This window comes from Oncorhynchus keta, chromosome 35 (assembly GCF_023373465.1).
Source record: "Oncorhynchus keta strain PuntledgeMale-10-30-2019 chromosome 35, Oket_V2, whole genome shotgun sequence".
Classification (NCBI taxonomy): domain Eukaryota; kingdom Metazoa; phylum Chordata; class Actinopteri; order Salmoniformes; family Salmonidae; genus Oncorhynchus; species Oncorhynchus keta.
Window position 1 is genome coordinate 11,640,938 of NC_068455.1, and position 25,472 is coordinate 11,666,409.

The 25,472-nt window shown below is 44.8% G+C and overlaps 2 protein-coding genes and 1 long non-coding RNA gene across 55 annotated transcripts in view; 2 read left to right on the forward strand and 1 right to left on the reverse strand.

Annotated features, from left to right (window-relative positions):
- The first annotated feature begins 297 nt into the window (after nt 1-297).
- LOC118379900 (potassium channel subfamily K member 13-like) lies at nt 298-16,498 on the forward strand. Of its 2 annotated transcripts, XM_052496503.1 has the most exons (4): nt 298-1,057; nt 4,699-5,237; nt 5,641-5,883; nt 13,822-16,498. In XM_052496503.1, the coding sequence occupies exons 1-4, from the start codon at nt 727-729 to the stop codon at nt 13,981-13,983; spliced, it is 1,275 nt and encodes a 424-aa protein (XP_052352463.1). In that variant the 5' UTR covers nt 298-726; the 3' UTR covers nt 13,984-16,498. The 2 variants fall into 2 exon arrangements, with proteins under 2 accessions (XP_052352463.1, XP_052352462.1); XM_052496502.1 differs by lacking the exon at nt 13,822-16,498 and having other exon boundaries at nt 5,641-6,246.
- On the forward strand, nt 6,243-9,306 carry LOC127915843 (uncharacterized). 8 transcript variants are annotated; one of them, XR_008092499.1, is made up of 5 exons: nt 6,243-6,908; nt 7,513-7,677; nt 7,729-7,838; nt 7,933-8,317; nt 8,559-9,306. It is a non-coding gene; the product is annotated as an uncharacterized LOC127915843 (long non-coding RNA). The 8 variants fall into 8 exon arrangements; XR_008092500.1 differs by having other exon boundaries at nt 7,784-7,838; XR_008092503.1 differs by lacking the exon at nt 7,729-7,838 and adding an exon at nt 8,389-8,443 and having other exon boundaries at nt 8,669-9,306.
- Nucleotides 16,499-16,642: 144 nt separating the features above from the next.
- Nucleotides 16,643-25,472, reverse strand: part of LOC118376555 (intersectin-2-like) — a 46,680-nt gene continuing 37,850 nt past the window's right edge. For 2 of the 45 annotated variants that reach the window (XM_052496499.1, XM_052496447.1), the window contains exons 22-29: nt 23,012-23,130; nt 22,749-22,831; nt 21,652-21,735; nt 21,249-21,422; nt 19,216-20,228; nt 18,666-18,865; nt 18,466-18,615; nt 16,643-18,315 (exon numbers count right to left, since the gene is read on the reverse strand). In XM_052496499.1, the coding sequence (XP_052352459.1) occupies nt 20,071-20,228; nt 21,249-21,422; nt 21,652-21,735; nt 22,749-22,831; nt 23,012-23,130 (618 nt within the window). In that variant the 3' untranslated portion in view covers nt 16,643-18,315; nt 18,466-18,615; nt 18,666-18,865; nt 19,216-20,070. Of the gene's footprint in view, nt 18,866-18,965; nt 20,229-21,248; nt 21,423-21,651; nt 21,736-22,748; nt 22,832-23,011; nt 23,131-25,472 lie in introns of all 45 variants that reach the window. The other 43 variants (XM_052496494.1, XM_052496491.1, XM_052496449.1 and 40 more) reach the window with 43 other exon arrangements.

Below are 25,472 nucleotides of genomic sequence, written 5' to 3' on the forward strand. Positions count from 1 at the left end.
TGTCTGTCTGTCTGTCTGTCTATCTGTCTGTCTGCATTGAACTGTTCCATTAATACAATTTGATAGGTTATTCACCTTTTCATTTATTTCATGACTGGTATCTTATTGAGAAGTAAACTAGGGACAATGCCTCAACATAACCGCTACTTGTATTAGTCCCACCGCGCGCCGAATTGGTTGGGTTTTGTAACCGCTACTTGTATTAGTCCCACCGCGCGCCGAATTGGTTGGGTTTTGTAACCGCTACCGTGAGCCTGTCCAGCTCTCACTGCGCCTGTTCGGGGAGATAGTGGAGTGCACTGGGAAGCTGACCTCACCCTTCCCCGCACCTGCCTCGAGGATAACCAGGACATACACGATGAAGGCTGTTCCAGACCGTTTGGGGATCTTTTTCGGGAATTGTTTTGCATTACGCATGCGAGAATCAATCAACTACAGTTCCCACTAGTTATCGGCACTTCTACGGAAATCTATGACGCACAAGCAACTTTAATATTGATATTATATTTATTTTGAAATGTTTTCATAAAACATGCGGATGGTAGGGTGTGAGCTGAGGTAACCTGGTATCTTTGTCAATTAAACATTCCCAGCAGTTATGGCACTTGTGTCTAAATATCGAACTATACATGCTGACTTATCTGGAAGGCTTTCATGTTAGCCTTTATCTGAGAGGATGCGGAGGATCCTTCTCCCCGGGTCCTCGGTGTCCTCTCTGCCGCCGTAATGGCTTGCCGGAGAGGCTGCTGCTTCGGCGCGATGAACGATGATAACGCGCGGTTCCTAATGCTAGCGGTGCTGATCATGCTGTATCTGCTGTGCGGCGCGGCGGTGTTCTCCGCGTTGGAACAACCGAAGGAGCGGCAGGCCAAAGAGCTGTGGGCGCAGCGCTTCGAGAACTTCACCCAGAAGCACAACCTCACCCGGACCGATTTGGAGACCTTTCTCCGGTTCTATGAGGAGGCGAACGTCGCCGGTATCCGCGTGGATACACTCAGACCACGCTGGGATTTTACCGGCGCTTTTTACTTCGTGGGGACCGTTGTGTCGACCATAGGTAAGCTCAAAAACAAAGCCAGAAGGTTCAGTAAAGATTGTGGTGTATTGCGAAATGTATCACTTTTCAAAATCTAAATGCACCTTTTGAATAACATTTTAAATATATATTTTTGCATACCTTATTTTTTTTTAAATGCGTCAGTTTTGTTATAATTCAAGAAATGAATTGCACTTCAAATTCTATGAAGACATCTTGACAAACTGATTAACCAATGATCTTTAACAACGAGAGAGTGAGATCTTAATACTGAATGATTGCAAAAAGAAATGAGTAGACAGGTTTACGATATGATAGGCTATAAAGTATAGTCTAATCAAGGTGAATTAATTTTAACATCAAATAACTAATGAAAAGTGACTTCGGTTTTGCCAAAACTGGCTATTAATTATTCAGGTTATTTATTTTCATTGTAGATATTTACATGTCTTGTTTTTACTGTTGTTGTTTCCAGTAGGCCGTCAACCATTACAAATCCACTACAGTTCATTAAGGACATTGCCTCCCTCCCGGTGTCCATATTGTCTGTGATGTATGCATCACAGAGATATAACCCAGGGACGGCAGATGATACAACCAGAGGTTGGAAATTGAGTACATGTTGATGCACTAAGGTGGTTGGCACAGTATGGGATAAAACATACTGCTCTTTTCTGAACACTGAGGTTTAGTGAAAATGACAAGCTTCTCAATTTTATGGAACTCTATCCCGATGGTCACGGCTGAAGAACAATTCATACTGTTTGGTGGGGTCTTGTCGTAATCTTATTAATTAGATATGTCAATAACAAACATTTTCTAAAGTTGCATTTTTTAAAAATTTGTTTCAGTTACCCGACAAAACAACAAAATGATATCAACTGTAAATGAATGTTTTTATTATGTTACTGGTTTGAATTTATTTGTCAGGGACCATGGGCTATTTGAAATGGTACTGGGTAAAGGCAATATGGTATAGGGTAAAGGCTATATGGTATAGGCTATAGGGTAAAGGCTATATGGTATAGGCTATAGGGTAAAGTCTATATGTTATAGGGTATAGGCTATAGGATAAAGTCTATATGTTATAGGGTAAAGGCTATATGGTATAGGTTATAGGGTAAAGTCTATATGTTATAGGGTAAAGGCTATATGGTATAGGCTATAGGGTAAAGTCTATATGTTATAGGGTAAAGGCTATATGGTATAGGCTATAGGATAAAGGCTATATGGTATAGGGTAAAGGCTATATGGTATAGGCAAAAGGGTAAAGGCTATATGGTATAGGCTATAGGGTAAAGGCTATATGTTATTGGGTAAAGGCTATAGGGTAAAGGCTATATGGCATAGGCTATAGGGTAAAGGCTATATGTCATAGGCTATAGAGTAAAGGCTATATGGTATAGGCTATAGGATAAAGGCTATATGGTATAGGGTAAAGGTTATATGGTATAGGCTATATGGTATAGGCTATAGGGTAAAGGTTATATGGTATTGGCCATATGGTATAGGCTATAGGGTAAAGGATATATGGTATAGGCCATATGGTATAGGCTATATGGTAAAGGCCATATGGTATAGGCTATAGGGTAAAGGCTATATGGTATAGGCTATAGGGTAAAGGCTATATGTTGTATAGGGTAAAGGCTATATGGTATAGGGTAAAGGCTATATGGTATAGGCTATAGGGTAAAGGCTATATGGTATAGGGTAAAGGCTATATATGGTATAGGCTATAGGGTAAAGGCTATATGGTATAGGGTAAAGGCTATATGGTATAGGCTATATGATATAGGGTAAAGGCTATATGGTATAGGCTATAGGGTAAAGGCTATATGGTATAGGCCATATGGTATAGGCTATAGTGTAAAGGCTATATGGTATAGGGTAAAGGCTTTATGGTATAGGCTATAGGGTAAAGGCTATATTGGTATAGGCTATAGGGTAAAGGCTATATTGGTATAGGCTATAGGGTAAAGGCTATATTGGTATAGGCTATAGGGTAAAGGCTATATTGGTATAGGCTATAGGGTAAAGGCTATATTGGTATAGGCTATAGGGTAAAGGCTATATGGTATAGGGTAAAGGCTATATGGTATAGGGTAAAGGCTATATGGTATAGGGTAAAGGCTTTATGGTATAGGCTATAGGGTAAAGGCTATATGGGTATAGGCTATAGGGTAAAGGCTATATGGTATAGGCTATAGGGTAAAGGCTATATGGTATAGGCTATAGGGTAAAGTATATGGTATAGGCCATATGGTATAGGCTATAGGGTAAAGGCCATATGGTATTGGCTATAGTGTAAAGGCTATATGGTATAGGCTATATGGTATAGGCTATAGGGTATAGGCTATATGTTGTATAGGCTATAGGGTAAAGGCTATATGCTATAGGCCATATGATATAGGCTATAGTGTAAAGGCTATAGGGTAAAGGCTTTATGGTATAGGCTATATGGTATAGGCTATAGGGTATAGGCTATATGGTATAGGCTATAGGGTATAGGCTATATGTTGTATAGGCTATAGGGTATATGTTGTATAGGCTATAGGGTATATGGTATAGGCCATATGGTATAGGCTATAGGGTATAGGCTATATATTGTAATGGCTATAGGGTATTGGCTGTTGGCTAAAGGCTATAGGGTTTCCCGCCATCAACATATAAGATAATTAAAGGTTAGACACACAAACAGACTCCAATAAAGCCATTCCTGTAGCAAGCATCTATTTTCCCTTCCCTCCAGTAGCCTAGTCTCAAGCATGTTGAAGCCCTGGGTCTTTCTTTTTGAAGGAGAAGTTGTTTTTAGAGACTTCTCTTTCATCTCCCCGAGGAGCACATCTGTGAGAATGGTAATGAAAACCCCCCGTCACTAAATTATCATTTCACTCTAAGGAAAGGAGAAGAGGAGCAAGGAATGAGAGAGAGGAAGAGACAGATGCTTAGAAAAAAAACTGGAAGTATTAAGAGACGTCGTCACCTATGGCAACCTGGTTTACTTCATTCTCCTTTACCTTGGAAGTGAACGAGGGATGTATGAGTGGGCTTTTTAAGAACAGACAGACAGGGAGGGTTAGGTAATTATACTCTCATCATTTTTCTTTCAATACAATTTCTATTTAAGGGGCTTTATTGGCATGGGAAACATATGTTTATATTTCCAAAGCAAGTGAACTAGATCATAAACAAAAGTGAAATTAACAATAAAAAATTAACAGTAAACATTACACTCACAAAAGTTCCAAAAGAATAAAGACACTTCAAATGTCATATTGTCTATATACAGTGTTTTAATGATGTGCAAATAGTTAAAGTACAAAAGGGAAAATAAATAAACATAAATATAGGTTGTATTTACAATGGTGTTTGTTCTTCACTGGTTGCCCTTTTCTTGTAGCAACAGGTCACGAATCTTACTGCTGTGATGGCACACTGTGGTATTTCACCCAGTAGATATGGGAGTTTATCAAAATTGGATTTGTTTTCAAATTCTTTGTGGGTCTGTGTAATCTGAGGGAAATATGTGTCTCTTTCTCAATCTCTCGACCCCCCCTCTCTCTCTCTGTCCCCTGCCTCCCCTCCCTCTGTCCCCCTCCCGTCTCTCTCTCTCTCCCCCGCCTCCCCTCCCTCTGTCCCCTTCCCCTTCTCTCTCCGGTCAGGATTTGGCATGACCACCCCGGCCACGGTCAGCGGCAAAGTCTTCCTCATCTTCTACGGCCTGATCGGCTGCGCCTCTACCATCCTCTTCTTCAACCTCTTCCTGGAGCGTATCATCACGGTGCTTGCCTTCGTCCTAAAGTCGTGCCACGGGCTGCAGCATCAGCGCCAGGGCATGGTGCCCCACGATGGCAGCAGGGAGACGTCACTGCCAGGACCCAGAGATAGAGACAGGGACATTCTGGCTGGATGGAAGCCTTCAGTGTACTATGTGATGCTGATTCTCTGTGTGGCCGCTGTGGTGATCTCCTGCTGTGCCTCGGCCATGTACTCAGCGGTGGAGGGGTGGGGCTATCTGGACTCGCTGTACTTCTGTTTTGTGGCGTTCAGCACCATCGGGTTCGGGGACATGGTGAGCAGCCAGAGGGTCGCGTACGATGGGAACCAGACAGCCTACAGACTGGGGAACTTCCTGTTTATATTGATGGGCGTCTGCTGTATCTACTCGCTGTTCAACGTCATATCTATCGTCATCAAGCAGGTGATGTTTTTTATGTAGCTATTTTTCTTTTAAGCACACACACACACACACACACACACACACACACACACAGTGCAAGATGGTGAGCACTAATTGCCCATTCTCTGTCCTTTCCTCGGTCTACTGGCTCTCCCTCCTCTTACACACACACACACACACACACACACACACACACACACACACACACACACACACACACACACACACACACACACACACACACACACACACACACACACACACACGAGGTTGGCGGCACCTTAATTGGGGAGGCCGGGCTCAGCAGACTCCTGTAGTGTACACACACACACACACTTCTTCCTCTAGGTATGTGGGTGTTTTAACACTGTTATTAATTAATGTCTCTGAATTTCAAAGTTTAATTTTCCCAAAACTCAAGCAGACTCTTAACTGGCTGCTGAGGAAGCTGGGCATTCTCTGCTGCCGCTGCTGCTCCGCCGGGATCGGGAAGAGACTCCGGCCTCGCCGGAACGCCGTGATGCCCAGCAGCACTGGACACGGACACCCCCGGGCGCGGCGGACTGTCTCCATAGAAACGGACGCGGTGAACGAGAGCGAGACGGATGGAGGCCGGCGGTTGTCTGGGGAGATGATCTCCATGAGGGACTTACTGGCGACCAATAAGGTGAACGTTCCGGGTAAAAGGTTAAGGTTCACTGTTAGTTTCATTTCTAGTCAAAAGCCCCTGTTCTTGTTTATAAATGGAAGGAGTTTATTCACTCTATATATAGTATCTAGTATCACCTGGTGTGGCCATGAATTGAAACAGACTAATTTAAATCAAAGTTTCAGACTGCACCCGATTCATGTTGGTTAGTGTTGTTGTCATGCAATATATCTGGAATATTCCATCTTTTGTCTACGTCGTTGAAAATAAATTTTTGTATATCCTTTTTTGTAAGCAAGCAGTTTGTAGATGCTAACTCTAAGGTGAATTAACTAACTCTAAGGTGAATTAACTAACTCTAAGGTGAATTAACTAACTCTAAGGTGAATTAACTGTCCAAAGAAACAGGAAGCTGATTTAACTGTCCAAAGAAACAGGAAGCTTATTTAACTGCCCAAAGAGACATGAAGCTGATTTAACTGTCCAAAGAGACAGGAAGCTGATTTAACTGTCCAAAGAAACAGGAAGCTGATTTAACTGTCCAAAGAAACAGGAAGCTGATTTAACTGTCCAAAGAAACAGGAAGCTGATTTAACTGTCCAAAGAGACAGGAAGCTGATTTAACTGTCCAAAGAAACAGGAAGCTGATTTAACTGTCCAAAGAAACAGGAAGCTGATTTAACTGTCCAAAGAGACAGGAAGCTGATTTAACTGTCCAAAGAAACAGGAAGCTGATTTAACTGTCCAAAGAAACAGGAAGCTTATTTAACTGCCCAAAGAGACATGAAGCTGATTTAACTGTCCAAAGAAACAGGAAGCTGATTTAACTGTCCAAAGAAACAGGAAGCTGATTTAACTGTCCAGAGACAGAAAAGTAACGCTTAAAGGTACACTGAGCGAGATGACGTTGCCCGTACAATGTAAATACAATATTGAGTAAATATCCTCAACAACTAATAGTGTTGAAGCGCGAGGCTAAACTTCTTAGGTGTTTTGGTCCCGTAGATATGGTGTTGCCTGAAGCGCGAGGCTAAACTTCTCAGGTGTTTTGGTCCCGTAGATATGGTGTTGCCTGAACAAGGCTAAACTTCTCAGGTGTTTTGGTCCCGTAGATAGGTGTTGCCTGAAGCGCGAGGCCTAAACTAAACTTCTCAGGTGTTTTGGTCCCGTAGGGTGTTTTGGTCCCTGAAGCGCGAGGCTAAACTTCTCAGGTGTTTTGGTCCCGTAGATATGGTGTTGCCTGAAGCGCGGCTAGGCTAAACCTTCTTCTCAGGTGTTTTGGTCCCGTAGATATGGTGTTGCCTGAAGCGCGAGGCTAAACTTCTCAGGTGTTTTGGTCTAAACTTCTCAGGTGTTTTGGTCCCGATATGGTGTTGCCTGATATGGTGTTTTTGCCTGAATGGTGTTGCCTGAAGCGCGAGGCTAAACTTCTCAGGTGTTTTGGTCCCGTAGATATGGTGTTGCCTGAAGCCCTAAACTTCTCAGGTGTTTTGGTCCCGTAGAGATATGGTGTTGCCTGAAGCGCGAGGCTAAACTTCTCAGGTGTTTTGGTCCCGTAGATATGGTGTTGCCTGAAGCGCGAGGCTAAACTTCTCAGGTGTTTTGGTCCCGTAGATATGGTGTTGCCTGAGAGGCTAAACTTCTCAGGTGTTTTGGTCCCGTAGATATGGTGTTGCCTGAAGCGCGAGGCTAAACTTCTCAGGTGTTTTGGTCCCGTAGATATGGTGTTGCCTGAAGCGCGAGGCTAAACTTCTCAGGTGTTTTGGTCCCGTAGATATGGTGTTGCCTGAAGCGCGAGGCTAAACTTCTCAGGTGTTTTGGTCCCGTAGATATGGTGTTGCCTGAAGCGCCTAAACTTCTCAGGTGTTTTGGTCCCGTAGATATGGTGTTGCCTGAAGCGAGAGGCTAAACTTCTCAGGTGTTTTGGTCCCGTAGATATGGTGTTGCCTGAAGCGCGAGGCTAAACTTCTCAGGTGTTTTGGTCCCGTAGATATGGTGTTGCCTAAACTTCTTCAGGTGTTTTGGTCCCGTAGATATGGTGTTGCCTGAAGCGCCTAAACTTCTCAGGTGTTTTGGTCCCGTAGATATGGTGTTGCCTGAAGCGCGAGGCTAAACTTCTCAGGTGTTTTGGTCCCGTAGATATGGTGTTGCCTGAAGCGCGAGGCTAAACTTCTCAGGTGTTTTGGTCCCGTAGATATGGTGTTGCCTGAAGCGCGAGGCTAAACTTCTCAGGTGTTTTGGTCCCGTAGATATGGTGTTGCCTGAAGCGCGAGGCTAAACTTCTCAGGTGTTTTGGTCCCGTAGATATGGTGTTGCCTGAAGCGCGAGGCTAAACTTCTCAGGTGTTTTGGTCCCGTAGATATGGTGTTGCCTGAAGCGCGAGGCTAAACTTCTCAGGTGTTTTGGTCCCGTAGATATGGTGTTGCCTGAAGCGCGAGGCTAAACTTCTCAGGTGTTTTGGTCCCGTAGATATGGTGGTGTTGCCTGATATGGTGTTGCCTGAAGCGAGGCTAAACTTCTCAGGTGTTTTGGTCCCGTAGATATGGTGTTGCCTGAAGCGCGAGGCTAAACTTCTCAGGTGTTTTGGTCCCGTAGATATGGTGTTGCCTGAAGCGCGAGGCTGGTGTTTTGCCTGTAGGTGTTTTGGTCCCGTAGATATGGTGTTGCCTGAAGCGCGAGGCTAAACTTCTTAGGTGTTTTGGTCCCGTAGATATGGTGTTGCCTGAAGCGCGAGGCTAAACTTCTCAGGTGTTTTGGTCCCGTAGATATGGTGTTGCCTGAAGCGCGAGGCTAAACTTCTTAGGTGTTTTGGTCCCGTAGATATGGTGTTGCCTGAAGCGCGAGGCTAAACTTCTCAGGTGTTTTGGTCCCGTAGATATGGTGTTGCCTGAAGCGCGAGGCTAAACTTCTCAGGTGTTTTGGTCCCGTAGATATGGTGTTGCCTGAAGCGCGCCCTTGTGATAGACCACTCTGTGTGACTGGGAGAGCAATCTGGTATCGAGTTCATATCAATATCTACGGTGCTGCAACTTCATCTCGCTGAGTCTCCCTTTAAAGAGGGTATGTTGTACATCTTGTTTCTAACCATCTATGAGCCTTTATTATCTAGAGTGGAGAGACTACGTCAACAGAAATGGTACCGTAATTCAGAATCTGATCAAATAACATGAGATTTTAGCTCTGAGTTAACAGACTTTGTCTTATATTTTATCTACATTGAACACAAATATCAAAGCAACATGTAAAGTGTTGGTCCCATGTTTCATGAGCTGAAATAAAAGATACACACAAAAAGCTTATTTCTCTCAAATGTTGTGAACTAATTTGTTTACATTTCTGTTAGTGAGCATTTCTCCTTTGCCAAGATAATAAATCCACCTGACAGGTGTGGCATTTCAAGAAGCTGATTAAACAGCATGATCATTACACAGGTTCACTTTGTTCTGGTGACAATAAAAGGCCACTAAAATGTGCACTGTTTTCACACAACACAATGCCACAGATGTCTTAAGTGTTGAGGGCGCGTGCAATTGGCATGCAGACTGCAGGAATGTCCACCAGAGCTGTTGCCTGATCATTTAATTTGTAATTTCTTTACAATAAGCCGCCTCCAACACCATTTTAAAGAATTTGTCAGTATGTCCAACAATCCTCACAAACCAGACCACGTGTTTGGCGTTGTGTGGGCGAGCGGTTTGCTGATATCAACGTTGTGAACTGAGTGGCCCACGGTGGCGGTGGGGTTAGGGTATTGGCAGGCATAAGCTACGGAAAACAAACACAATTGCATTTTATCGATGGCAATTTGAATGCAGAGAGATACCGTGATGAGATCCTGAGACCCGTTGTCCTGCCATTCATCCACCGCTACACTCGCATTAACATCTGCTAACCATGTCTATGTGAGCAATAACATTTGATATGATTAGGGACTATTTAATTTATTTCAATTGACTGATGTCCTTATAAGTACCATAACACAGTACAGTCTTTAAAAAAAATAATAATAATTTCACCTTTATTTAACCAGGTATGATAGTTGAGAACAAGTTCTCATTTGCAACTGCGACCTGGCCAAGATAAAGCACAGCAGTGTGAACAGACAACACAGAGTTACACATGGAGTAAACAGTTAACAAGTCAATAACACAGTGGTAAAAAAAAGTGGAGTCTATACACATTGTGTGCAAAAGGCATGAGGAGGTAGGCAAATAATTACAATTTTGCAGATTAACACTGGAGTGATAAATGATCAGATGGTCATGTACAGGTAGAGATATTGGTGTGCAAAAGAGCAGAAAAGTAAATAAATAAAAACAGTATGGGGATGAGGTAGGTAAAAATGGGTGGGCTATTTACCGATAGACTATGTACAGCTGCAGCGATCGGTTAGCTGCTCAGATAGCAGATGTTTGAAGTTGGTGAGGGAGATAAAAGTCTCCAACTTCAGCGATTTTTGCAATTCGTTTCAGTCACAGGCAGCAGAGTTCTCTGCGGCCAAATGAGGTGTTGGCTTTAGGGATGATCAGTGAGATACACCTGCTGGAGCGCGTGTTGCCATCGTGACAAGTGAACTGAGATAAGGCGGAGCTTTACCTAGCATGGACTTGTAGATGACCTGGAGCCAGTGGGTCTGGCGACGAATATGTAGCGAGGGCCAGCCGACTAGAGCATACAAGTCGCAGTGGTGGGTGGTATAAGGTGCTTTAGTGACAAAATGGATGGCACTGTGATAAACTGCATCCAGTTTGCTGAGTAGAGTGTTGGAAGCAATTTTGTAGATGATATCGCTGAAGTCGAGGATCGGTAGGATAGTCAGTTTTACTAGGGTGAGTTTGGCGGTGTGGGTGAAGGAGGCTTTGTTGCGGAATAGAAAGCCGACTCTTGATTTGATTTTCGATTGGAGATGTTTGATATGCGTCTGGAAGGAGAGTTTACAGTCTAGCCAGACACCTAGGTACTTATAGATGTCCACATATTCAAGGTCGGAACCATCCAGGGTGGTGATGCTGGTCAGGTGTGCGGGTGCAGGCAGCGAACGGTTGAAAAGCATGCATTTGGTTTTACTAGCGTTCAACATTTACATTTAAGTCATTTAGCAGACGCTCTTATCCAGAGCGACTTACAAATTGGTGCATTCACCTTATGACATCCAGTGGAACAGACACTTTACAATAGTGCATCTAAATCTTTTAAGGGGGGTGAGAAGGATTACTTTATCCTATCCTAGGTATTCCTTAAAGAGGTGGGGTTTCAGGTGTCTCCGGAAGGTGGTGATTGACCTTCCGGAGACACGGAAGTTGGAGGCCACGGAAGGAGTGTTGTATGGCATTGAAGCTCGTTTGGAGGTTAGATAGCACAGTGTCCAAGGACGGGCCGGATGTATATAGAATGGTGTCGTCTGCGTAGAGGTGGATCAGGGAATCGCCCGCAGCAAGAGCAACAGCATTGATATATACAGAGAAAAGAGTCGGCCCGAGGATTGAACCCTGTGGCACCCCCATAGAGACTGCCAGAGGACCGGACAGCATGCCCTCCGATTTGACACACTGGACTCTGTCTGCAAAGTAATTGGTGAACCAGGAAAGGCAGTCATCCGAAAAACCGAGGCTACTGAGTCTGCTGATAAGAATATGGTGATTGACAGAGTCGAAAGCCTTGGCAAGGTCGATGAAGACGGCTACACAGTACTGTCTTTTATCGATGGTGGTTATGATATCATTTAGTACCTTGTGCGTGGCTGAGGTGCACCCGTGACCGGCTCGGAAACCAGATTGCACAGCGGAGAAGGTACGGTGGGATTCGAGATGGTCAGTGACCTGTTTGTTGACTTGGCTTTCGAAGACCTTAGATAGGCAAAGCAGGATGGATATAGGTCTGTAACAGTTTGGGTCCAGGGTGTCTCCCCCTTTGAAGAGGGGGATGACTGTGGAAGCTTTCCAAACCTTGGGGATCTCAGACGATATGACAGAGAGGTTGAACAGGCTGGTAATAGGGGTTGCGACAATGGCGGCGGATAGTTTCAGAAATAGAGGGTCCAGATTGTCAAGCCCAGCTGATTTGTACGGGTCCAGGTTTTGCAGCTCTTTCAGAACATCTGCTATCTGGATTTGGGTAAAGGAGAACCTTGAGAGGCTTGGGCGAGTAGCTGCGGGGGGGGCGGAGCTGTTGGCCGAGGTTGGAGTAGCCAGGCGGAAGGCATGGCCAGCCGTTGAGAAATGCTTGTTGAAGTTTTCGATAATCATGGATTTATCGGTGGTGACCGTGTTACCTCGCCTCAGTGCAGTGGGCAGCTGGGAGGAGGTGCTCTTGTTCTCCATGGACTTCACAGTGTCCCAGAACAGTTTGGAGTTGGAGCTACATGATGCAAACTTCTGCCTGAAGAAGCTGGCCTTAGCTTTCTTGACTGACTGCATGTATTGGTTCCTGACTTCCCTGAACAGTTGCATATCGCGGGGACTATTCGATGCTATTGCAGTCCGCCACAGGATGTTTTTGTGCTGGTCGAGGGCAGTCAGGTCTGGAGTGAACCAAGGGCTATATCTGTTCTTAGTTCTGCATTTGAACGGAGCATGCTTATCTAAAATGGTGAGGAAGTTACTTTTAAAGAATGACCAGGCATCCTCAACTGACGGGATGAGGTCAATGTCCTTCCAGGATACCCGGGCCAGGTCGATTAGAAAGGCCTGCTCACAGAAGTGTTTTAGGAAGCGTTTGACAGTGATGAGGGGTGGTCGTTTGACTGCGGCTCCGTAGCGGATACAGGCAATGAGGCAGTGATCGCTGAGATCCTGGTTGAAGACAGCGGAGGTGTATTTGGAGGGCCAGTTGGTCAGGATGACATCTATGAGGGTGCCCTTGTTTACAGATTTAGGGTTATACCTGGTGGGTTCCTTGATGATTTGTGTGAGATTGAGGGCATCTAGCTTAGATTGTAGGACTGCCGGGGTGTTAAGCATATCCCAGTTTAGGTCACCTAACAGAACAAACTCTGAAGCTAGATGGGGGGGGCGATCAATTCACAAATGGTGTCCAGGGCACAGCTGGGAGCTGAGGGGGGTCGGTAGCAGCCGGCAACAGTGAGAGACTTATTTCTGGAGAGAGTAATTTTCAAAATTAGTAGTTCGAACTGTTTGGGTATGGACCTGAAAAGTATGACATTACTTTGCAGGCTATCTCTGTAGTAGACTGCAACTCCTCCCCCTTTGGCAGTTCTATCTTGATGGAAGATGTTATAGTTGGGTATGGAAATCTCAGAATTTTTGGTGGCCTTCCTGAGCCAGGATTCAGACACGGCAAGGACATCAGGGTTAGCAGAGTGTGCTAAAGCAGTGAGTAAAACAAACTTAGGGAGGAGGCTTCTGATGTTGACATGCATGAAACCAAGGCTTTTTCGATCACAGAAGTCAACAAATGAGGGTGCCTGGGGACATGCAGGGGTTTACCTCCACATCACCCGCGGAACAGAGAAGGAGTAGTATGAGGGTGCGGCTAAAGGCTATCAAAACTGGTCGCCTAGAGCGTTGGGGACAAAGAATAAAAGGAGCAGATTTCTGGGCATGGTAGAATATATTCAGGGCATAATGCGCAGACAGGGGTATAGTGGGGTGCGGGTACAGCGGAGGTAAGCCCAGGCACTGGGTGATGATGAGAGAGGTTGTATCTCTGGACATGCTGGTTGTAATGGGTGAGGTCACCGCATGTGTGGGAGGTGGGACAAAGGAGGTATCAGGGGTATGAAGAGTGGAACTAGGGGCTCCATTGTAAACTAAAACAATGATAACTAACCTGAACAACAGTATACAAGGCATATTGACATTTGAGAGAGACATACAGCGAGGCATACAGTAATCACAGGTGTTGTGTGGGTGAGCGGTTTGCTGTTGCATGTTGCATTTATATTTTTGTTCATTATAGTTATTAAAGTATCATGTGAACCTCTTCCCTCCTCTGCAGGTGAACCTGGCACTGATGCAGAAGCAGCTGTCGGAGGCAGCAACCAATGGGATCCCTCGGCCGTCCGTTTCCAACCAAAACAGACTGAATGGATTTTCTGGAGGAGTGGGAGCGCTGGGCATCATGAACAACAGGCTGGCTGAGACCAGTGTCAACAGATGACTATTACAATACTCATCATAATAACTTTATTTATTTTCAGTACAAGTAACAAAGTGCTTCACATCATAAAATAACCTAATAAAATAAATAAATAATAAAAGTTCTAAAGAAAGAAACAAAAAGAGAGGAGGAAGAGGAATAAAAACAAGACGATTATTAGTCATCTTCGTGGTTGTCCTCTTTAGCTCAGTTGGCATGGTGATTGCAATGTCAGGATATTGGGTTTGATTCCCGGGACCACCCATATCTAAAATATATGTTTTGGAAATATATATATATATATATATATATTCACACTGGAGATCCACAAAGATACCTAACACATCATACAGAGATGTATCATCATCATTAAAACAGAAGTCAAACACCGTGAAAATATATACGCTGCTACCACCCCCACCGCCGCCGTCGTCTCTCAAAACCATGTGTTGACGTCTCAAGAACACGTGATCCGAGAGACAAACTGGAAGTGCTCACTAAAGGATGCGGCTTGGGTCCAAACGTTTAAGACAGGTCACAGTTGGAAAAGGTTTTGGAACGGAGCCAATGATGTCGTCCACTCTGGACATGATCCACAAAGAACTGACATAATATAAACATAACATGCAACAATTTCAACGATTTTACTGAGTTACAGTTCATATGAAGGAAATCAGTCCATTTAAATAATTTACATAAATGTTCAGACCCATTACTATGAGACTCGAAATTGAGCTCAGGTGCATCCCGTTTCCATTGATCATCCTTGAGATGATTGGAGTCCACCTGTGGTAAATTCAATTGATTGGACATGATTTGGAAAGGCACACACCTGTCTATATAAGGTCCCACAGTTGACAATGCATGTCAGAGCAAAAACCAAGCCATGAGGTCGAAGGAATTGTCCGTAGAGCTCCGAGACAGGATTCTGTCGAGGCAAATATCTGGGGAAGGGTACCAAAACATTTCTGCAGTATTGAAGGTCACCAAGAACACAGTAGACTCCATCATTCTTCCATCATTCTCCCCCGATTGGCTGCCCGGCCAATCGGGGGAGAAGGGCCTTGGTCAGGGAGGTGATCAAGAATCCGATGGTCACTCTGACAGAGCTCCAGCGTTCCTCTGTGGAGATGGGAGAACCTTCCAGAAAAACAACCATCTGCAGCACTCCACCAATCAGGCCTTTGTGGTAGAGTGGCCAGACAGAAACCACTCCTCAGTAAAAGGCACATGACAGCCCGCTTGGAGTTTGCCAAAAGGCACATAAAGACTCTCAGACCATGAGAAACAACATTCTCTGTTCTGATAAAACCAAGATTGAACTCTTTGGCCTGAATGCCAAACGTCCTTGATGAAAACCTGCTCCAGAGTGCTCAGGACATCAGACTGGGGTGAAGGTTCTCCAGAAAGACAACGACCCTAAGCACACAGCCAGGACAACGAAGGAGTGGCTTCTGGACAAGTCTCTGAATGTCCTTGAGTGGCCCAGCCAGAGCGCAGACTTGAACCCGATCAAACATCTCTGGAGAGACGTGAAAATAGCTGTGCAGCAACGCTCCCCTTCAAACCTGACAGAGGTTGAGAGGATCTACAGAGAAGAATGGGAGAAACACCCCAAATACAGGTGTGCCAAGCTTGTAGCTTCATACCCTAGAAGACTCGAGGCTGTAAACGTTGCCAAATATGCTTCAAAGTACTGAGTAAAGGGTCTGAATACTTATGTAAGTGTAATATAATTTTTTTATTAAAAAAAATAAAAAAATATTCTCCCCCTCATCAGATATACACACAAAACCCCATAATGACAAAGCAACATTTGATCAATTTTATAATAACCTTTAACCTAACAAAAATTTGGAAAAAGTCAAGGGGTCTGAATACTTTCCTGTACTTATTTGAAATGCACCCAGCGCACCTTTTATAGAAGAGTTCAAAGCGAGACACTTCCAAATGTTCCAGGAACAACAGCTATTAAAGTAGCTCATATGCAGGCATATAAACACTTGTCCTTGGGGGGAATCATTACCCAAGAGCCCGCAGCATAATGTGAAGGTAGAACTTTATACACTTGTGGTGCTAATCAGACAGCTGTTGTTTTGGTAGCCGGAGAACTGATGCGTGCCTGTGTGTGTTTTTGTCTGCATGTGCGTGTGGTCTGGAGCGGGGACACAGAGGAGTCACCAGCGAGGACACAGAGGAGTCACCACACCTGAATAATGGATGATGCACGGCATCAAAAGACCCCCCCCCCCTTTATCCCGTCGGGCAACGCTTTGCACGTTAAATCAGGGGACTGTCGAGTGACATTACACGCAACGTCGGTGAAACTGTCCAGTGTAATGTTCAAAAACCTTGTTTTACATAAAAGGTCAACTCAGAAAGGGTTTAAGATCGGGTCTTCCCATCGCTCTCCAAGCAGTCCCTTTTCTGATGTAGGCCTACCTGTGCATCAGAGGCACAGACTTCCTGTTCTGATGTATGCCTACCTGTGTATCAGAGGCACAGACTTCCTGTTCTGGTGTATGCCTATACTGATGATTAATGCAATGTGGTTCTTTGGAAATATTGCCCCAAAAGTAGACTAAAAACATGCCTCAACATGTCACAGGCCTACACTCAAACCACTAAACTAACCTACTAGTATTACTACTGCTATGCAACAAAATACAACTCAACACGCTTAGCCGGTTTGTTTTACACACCTTTTATTATCCTCAGAGAACCCAGAATCAGTGAGTGCTGTGCCCATTGTGAACACGCTGCATATCAGGCAGTAGGATGCACTCTGTTAGCACAGTAAATCAGTACACAGAGTTATGCACTCTGTTAGCACAGTAAATCAGTACACAGAGTTATGCACTCTGTTAGCACAGTAAATCAGTACACAGAGTTATGCACTCTGTTAGCACAGTAAATCAGTACACAGAGTTATGCACTCTTGTTAGCACAGTAAATCAGTACACAGAGTTAAAATCGACACACCACAGGACTTACAGTTCAACCTCAAATGAATAACAGCCCAATAGAAGACTTGTGCAGCTTAAATTAAAACAATGATTTAAGAAGAACATCTCTGGTAGATCAGTATAATGTAGCTGTCCAGCTAAATCATGTCCATTCCTTTCTTACACATTTTTTTATGATTATTATTAAAAATAAATGTTTAACATATATTAGTTCAATGGAGTCTTATCCTTCAAAGACTATTCTCACGATCCTTTCTTTGTTCATGTGGTAAAATATGAAAGGCTACTAAGACTATTCAGACACTGATTATAATGCTGTGATGAAAGGCTGATTCAAACCTCTGCATAGTTATAGTCACATAGATGAAAACAAATAAGAGCCACTCCGGCTGTGACCACACCCCTGGGTGGAGCTAGTGGTTATAGAGCCACTGGAGGCTTCTGTGACCACACCCCTGGGTGGAGCTAGTGGTTATAGAGCCACTGGAGGCTTCTGTGACCACACCCCTGGGTGGAGCTAGTGGTTATAGAGCCACTGGAGGCTTCTGTGACCACACCCCTGGGTGGAGCTAGTGGTTATAGAGCCACTGGAGGCTTCTGTGACCACACCCCTGGGTGGAGCTAGTGGTTATAGAGCCACTGGAGGCTTCTGTGACCACACCCCTGGGTGGAGCTAGTGGTTATAGAGCCACTGGAGGCTTCTGTGACCACACCCCTGGGTGGAGCTAGTGGTTATAGAGCCACTGGAGGCTTCTGTGACCACACCCCTGGGTGGAGCTAGTGGTTATAGAGCCACTGGAGGCTTCTGGGTCCATATTCACTGAGTGTCTCAGAATAGCAGTGCAGATCTAGCTGTTACTGCTCTCTGGCCAACTCCTTATGGAATCGTCATGCAGAACATGAAGTCTGACTTGACAATGACATTGGAGTAGGCAAAAACACAAACAGATCTGGGACCAAGCTAGTGCTGATCTAGGATCAGGTCCATATCATCTTATTCACTATGATTTAAAAAGCGAAACGGAAACACATGTTCCTGCAGTCTAAACCTCTTTATGAAAAGGAGGAGTGGAGTAAAACTAAACACCCGTTTTCCTTTTAGAGTGTTTCTGAGGCAACTACACCACAACTAAAGACCCGTTTTCCTTTTAGAGTGTTTCTGAGGCAACTACACCACAACTAAAGACCCGTTTTCCTTTTAGAGTGTTTCTGAGGCAACTACACCACAACTAAAGACCCGTTTTCCTTTTAGAGTGTTTCTGAGGCAACTACACCACAACTAAAGACCTGTTTTCCTTTTAGAGTGTTTCTGAGGCAACTACACCACAACTAAAGACCCGTTTTCCTTTTAGAGTGTTTCTGAGGCAACTACACCACAACTAAAGACCTGTTTTCCTTTTAGAGTGTTTCTGAAGCAACTACACCACAACTAAAGACCTGTTTTCCTTTTAGAGTGTTTCTGAGGCAACTACACCACAACTAAAGACCCGTTTTCCTTTTAGAGTGTCTCTGAGGCAACTACACCACAACTAAAGACCCGTTTTCCTTTTAGAGTGTTTCTGAGGCAACTACACCACAACTAAAGACCCGTTTTCCTTTTAGAGTGTTTCTGAGGCAACTACACCACAACTAAAGACCCGTTTTCCTTTTAGAGTGTTTCTGAGGCAACTACACCACAACTAAAGACCTGTTTTCCTTTTAGAGTGTTTCTGAGGCAACTACACCACAACTAAAGACCCGTTTTCCTTTTAGAGTGTTTCTGAGGCAACTACACCACAACTAAAGACCCGTTTTCCTTTTAGAGTGTTTCTGAGGCAACTACACCACAACTAAAGACCCGTTTTCCTTTTAGAGTGTTTCTGAGGCAACTACACCACAACTAAAGACCCGTTTTCCTTTTAGAGTGTTTCTGAGGCAACTACACCACAACTAAAGACCTGTTTTCCTTTTAGAGTGTTTCTGAGGCAACTACACCACAACTAAAGACCCGTTTTCCTTTTAGAGTGTTTCTGAAGCAACTACACCACAACTAAAGACCCGTTTTCCTTTTAGAGTGTTTCTGAGGCAACTACACCACAACTAAAGACCCATTTTCCTTTTAGAGTGTTTCTGAAGCAACTACACCACAACTAAAGACCCGTTTTCCTTTTAGAGTGTTTCTGAGGCAACTACACCACAACTAAAGACCTGTTTTCCTTTTAGAGTGTTTCTGAGGCAACTACACCACAACTAAAGACCTGTTTTCCTTTTAGAGTGTTTCTGAGGCAACTACACCACAACTAAAGACCCGTTTTCCTTTTAGAGTGTTTCTGAGGCAACTACACCACAACTAAAGACCCGTTTTCCTTTTAGAGTGTTTCTGAAGCAACTACACCACAACTAAAGAACAAGATCTCCTTAAGGTCGACAGAACATTCATACTGCAAAGAAAGAGAGTTGGTTTTAAAACTACCGTTAATTAGGAGATCTGTGCCACCAGACTGAGTTCTAAGAAAAGCAGCCGGTTATGATGCAGTAATATAAAACGCCCAGCAGGGAAAACAAGTCCTGAGATCGTTTATCGCTGGACGTGAGACCCTTCATGGCAGGAAACACCTAACCTCCCTCCCCATTTGACCTGGTATTTACCTTCCCAAACAACATCTTAGCTTGAACAAATATAGAGTTAAGACGACGATCCTTCACTAAATAAATAGTTTCGCCCAACATTGGCCTGGGTTGAGTTCACAAAATAAAAACTTGGCAGAATGAGGAGCCAGTCCGTAGCAGAGGAGAGCATAGACAGGCCATCAGTGTTAGTGCTGATACAAGTAGAACCACTACAGATCTAGGATCAGCTTCACACTAACCAAACCGTGCTCACCACCAGTCACACACCAGCGTGTAAAAGACTAAACTGTCCTCAGATCATTGCCAAGAATGGTCTGACCTCAGACGAGGAGGGAGGGTTCCCCATCACCATTGCAGCTCCAGGTAAAAGTTAGCCCCAGCCCAAGCCCAGATCCCAACCTTAACCATTAGCAGGATTAATAAGTATCTGACCCAAGACCAGCAGTTAGATACATTATATAACAAGTCCCTCCCCATGTGGCTGCAGGTCAAGAAGGCCTTATTTGGGCGTCCAGTGTTGGCCAGGATGTCCTTATTTGGATGCACTGTTTTGGAAGAGCTGCAGGTCGAGGCAGACCCACACCTCTCCAGTGGGGACCTCATGGAGCGGCAAGCGGCGTGTCACTAGCCCCTTGTTCTCCAACTCCTCCTTTATGGTTGCCACGGGAACCTCCGTACGACCCAGGAAGTCTGGGTAACGGCCGAGAGGAGAAACAAGTTAGCCGTCTGAGAGACTAGTTAGCCGTCTGAGGTCTGAGAGACTAGTTAGCCGTCTGAGAGACTAGTTAGCTGTTTGACACATTACCCATAGAAAACAAACTCAAATTGGACCAACTGGGGACATTTTGTTAGTCCCCACGAGGTCAAGTGTTATTTCTAGGGGGTTTATGGTGAGAATCAGGGGGGTTTATAAGTGTTGGGGTTAGAATCACGTTAAGGGTTAGGACCTAGGGTTAGGTTTAAGGTTATGTTTTGGGGTTAGGGTAAGAGTACGGGTTAGGGGTTAGGGAAAATAGGATTTTGAAAGGGACTGAATTGTGTGTCCCCCACAAGGTTAGCTGTACAAGACTGTGTGTGTGTGTGTGTGACTGTGTGTGTGAGTGTGACTGTGTGTGTGTGACTGTGAGTGTGACTGTGTGTGTGTGTGTGCGTGACTGTGTGTGAGTGTGCGTGAGTGAGTGTGACTGTGTGTGTGTGTGTGTGTGTGTGTGTGTGTGTGTGTGTGTGTGTGTGACTGTGTGTGCGTGACTGTGTGTGTGTGTGTGACTGAGTGTGACTGTCTGTGTGTGCGTGACTGTGTGTGTGAGTGTGACTGTGTGTGTGTGTGACTGTGAGTGTGACTGTGTGTGTGTGTGCGTGAGTGTGTGTGTGAGGGTGAGTGTGAGTGTGACTGTGTGTGTGAGTGTGTGTGTGACTGTGTGTGTGAGTGTGACTGTGTGTGTGTGACTGAGTGTGACTGTGTGTGTGTGTGAGTGTGACTGTGTGTGTGTGACTGAGTGTGACTGTGTGTGTGTGTGTGTGTGCGTGACTGTGTGTGAGTGTGCGTGTGACTGTGTGTGTGTGACTGTGTGTGAGTGTGCGTGAGTGTGAGTGACTGTGTGTGAGTGTGTGAGTGTGAGTGTGTGTGTGTGTGTGTGTGTGTGTGTGAGTGAGTGAGTGAGTGAGTGAGTGAGTGAGTGAGTGAGTGAGTGAGTGAGTGAGTGTGCTGACCGTCAGGGGAGAACTGCTCCCTCTGGAAGATGGTGATACAGAGCACTTCCTGGTACAGGTCTCTGATGTTGAACTGACAGTTAAAGTTCCACTTGGGGTTGACTGTGTCACTCAGAGTCTTGGAGGTGTAGTTCTGAGCTCCCATGGTCACCTCACAGTAAGGGTTACTCTTACCTAGGAGGAGGGAGGAGAGGAGGAGGGTTGGGAGGGTAGGATGAAGGGGAGGACAAGGAGGAGGAGGTGAAAGGAGAAGGGTTTTATTACATACCAGTGCTCAAAAGATGAACAGTCTGTACAAGAGTTACAGTGTTACCATGACAACATCCATGATGTGGTTAGATGGTACTAGTTCATGTGTGCTGTGTGGGTAAACCATGTACTGCATGATGTGCATAAGCCTGACCGTTGGGTTTGCTGGACTTCAGTTCAGTGGCCCCCAGGACGGTGACTAACAGACAGCCGATTCCACTGGCCTTCAGAGAACGAGCTGGAGACACACAGAATACACAGGAGGAGGGATGAGAATACAGAGGAGGAGGGGTCAGAATACACAGGAGGAGGGGTGAGAATACAGAGGAGGAGGGATGAGAATACAGAGGAGGAGGGGTCAGAATACACAGGAGGAGGGGTGAGAATACAGAGGAGGAGGGGTGAGAATACAGAGGAGGAGGGGTCAGAATACACAGGAGGAGGGGTGAGAATACAGAGGAGGAGGGATGAGAATACAGAGGAGGAGGGGTCAGAATACACAGGAGGAGGGGTGAGAATACAGAGGAGGAGGGGTGAGAATACAGAGGAGGACGAGGGGTGAGAATACAGAGGAGGAGGAGTCAGAATACCGAGGAGGAGGGGTCAGAATACACAGGATGAGGGGTCAGAATACACAGGAGGAGTCAGAATACACAGGAGAAGGGGTGAAAATACAGAGGAGGAGGGGTCAGAATACACAGGATGAGGGGTCAGAATACACAAGAGGAGGAGTCAGAATACACAGGAGGAGGAGTCGGAATACACAGGAGGAGGAGTCAGAATACACAGGAGGAGGAGTCAGAATACACAGGAGGAGGAGTCAGAATACACAGGAGAAGGGGTGAAAATACAGAGGAGGGGTGAGAATACCCAGGGGGAGGAGTCCGAATACCCAGGGGGAGGGGTCCGAATGCCCAGGGGGAGGAGTCCGAATACCCAGGGGGAGGAGTCCGAATACCCAGGGGGAGGAGACCGAATACCCAGGGGGAGGAGACCGAATACCCAGGGGGAGGAGACCGAATACCCAGGGGGAGGAGTCCGAATACCCAGGAGGAGGAGTCCGAATACACAGGAGGGGTAAGATTACACAGAGGGAGGAGTCAGAATACACAGGGGGAGTGGTCAGAATACACCGGGGGAGGAGTCAGAAAACACAGGGGGAGGAGTCAGAAAACACAGGGGGAGGAGTCAGACTATTACTAGAACTACTGATTTTACTATTGGTGTGTGTGTGTGTGTGTGGAGTCCTACATTGGTAGGCCTTTGCTCTCTTCTTCTTGTCCATCTGGAAGAAGTCCTCACACGCAGCCTTGATCTTCTGGACCCAGGCCGTCCTGCAGAACGGACAACACACCGTGAGCAAGGACAACGGAATGTGTCACTGCCTGCATAGAAGTGTGTGCCTGTGTAGTGTGTGTGTGTGTGTGTGTGTGTGTGTGTGTGTGTGTGTGTGTGTGTGTGTGTGTGTGTGTGTGTGTGTGTGTGTGTGTGTGTGTGTGTGTGTGTGTGTACACCTCTCGTTGATGTTCTCTGTTTTGAGGCTGTAGACTCGGTCTATGTTGGAGATGTGGAAGAAGGGCTCTTCACTGGAGGAGTCAGGCAGCTTCACTAGAATCTCGTTGAGGAACACCGGCTACAGGAGGAAACAACGCACTTCATAAGCCTCTCATAACCATGACATTATACACAGGCTTCATAAGCCTCTCATAACCATGACATTATACACAGGCTTCATAAGCCTCTCATAACCATGACATTATACACAGGCTTCATAAGCCTCTCATAACCATGACATTATACACAGGCTTCGTAAGCCTCTCATAACCATGCCATTATACACAGGCTTCGTAAGCCTCTCATAACCATGACATTATACACAGGCTTCATAAGCCTCTCATAACCATGACATTATACACAGGCTTCATAAGCCTCTCATAACCATGACATTATACACAGGCTTCATAAGCCTCTCATAACCATGACATTATACACAGGCTTCATAAGCCTCTCATAACCATGACATTATACACAGGCTTCATAAGCCTCTCATAACCATGACATTATACACAGGCTTCATAAGCCTCTCATAACCATGACATTATACACAGGCTTCATAAGCCTCTCATAACCATGACATTATACACAGGCTTCATAAGCCTCTCATAACCATGACATTATACACAGGCTTCATAAGCCTCTCATAACCATGACATTATACACAGGCTTCATAAGCCTCTCATAACCATGACATTATACACAGGCTTCATAAGCCTCTCATAACCATGACATTATACACAGGCTTCATAAGCCTCTCATAACCATGACATTATACACAGGCTTCATAAGCCTCTCATAACCATGACATTATACACAGGCTTCATAAGCCTCTCATAACCATGACATTATACACAGGCTTCATAAGCCTCTCATAACCATGACATTATACACAGGCTTCATAAGCCTCTCATCCTGGGGTAAAGAATGATAGTCACAAGTTGTAGTATCCTGGGGTAAAGAATGATAGTCACCAGTTGTAGTATCCTGGGCTAAAGAATGATAGTCACCAGTTGTAGTATCCTGGGGTAAAGAATGATAGTCACCAGTTGTAGTATCCTGTTATAAAAATGATAGTCACCAGTTGTAGTATTCTGGGGTAAAGAATGATAGTCACCAGTTGTAGTATCCTGGGGTAAAGAATGATAGTCACCAGTTGTAGTATCCTGGGGTAAAGAATGATAGTCACCAGTTGTAGTATCCTGGGGTAAAGAATGATAGTCACCAGTTGTAGTATCCTGGGGTAAAGAATGATAGTCACCAGTTGTAGTATCCTGGGGTAAAGAATGATAGTCACCAGTTGTAGTATCCTGGGGTAAAGAATGATAGTCACCAGTTGTAGTATCCTGGGGTAAAGAATGATAGTCACCAGTTGTAGTATCCTGGGGTAAAGAATGATAGTCACCAGTTGTAGTATTCTGGGGTAAAGAATGATAGTCACCAGTTGTAGTATTCTGGGGTAAAGAATGACAGTCACCTGTTGAAGTATCCTGGGGTAAAGAATGATAGTCACCAGTTGTAGTATCCTGGGGTAAAGAATGATAGTCACCAGTTGTAGTATTCTGGGGTAAAGAATGATAGTCACCAGTTGTAGTATTCTGGGGTAAAGAATGACAGTCACCTGTTGAAGTATTCTGGGGTAAAGAATGATAGTCACCAGTTGTAGTATCCTGGGGTAAAGAATGATAGTCACCAGTTGTAGTATCCTGGGGTAAAGAATGATAGTCACCAGTTGTAGTATTCTGGGGTAAAGAATGATAGTCACCTGTTGAAGTATCCTGGGGTAAAGAATGATAGTCACCAGTTGTAGTATTCTGGGGTAAAGAATGATAGTCACCAGTTGTAGTATCCTGGGGTAAAGAATGATAGTCACCAGTTGTAGTATTCTGGGGTAAAGAATGATAGTCACCTGTTGAAGTATCCTGTTATAAAAATGATAGTCACCAGTTGTAGTATCCTGGGGTAAAGAATGATAGTCACCAGTTGTAGTATCCTGGGGTAAATAATGATAGTCACCAGTTGTAGTATCCTGGGGTAAAGAATGATAGTCACCAGTTGTAGTATCCTGGGGTAAAGAATGATAGTCACCTGTTGAAGTATCCTGTTATAAAAATGATAGTCACCAGTTGTAGTATTCTGGGGTAAAGAATGATAGTCACCAGTTGAAGTATCCTGGGGTAAATAATGATAGTCACCCGTTGTAGTATCCTGGGGTAAAGAATGATAGTCACCAGTTGTAGTATCCTGGGGTAAAGAATGATAGTCATCAGTTGTAGTATCCTGGGGTAAAGAATGATAGTCACCAGTTGTAGTATCCTGGGGTAAAGAATGATAGTCACCAGTTGTAGTATCCTGGGGTAAATAATGATAGTCACCAGTTGAAGTATCCTGGGGTAAAGAATGATAGTCACCAGTTGTAGT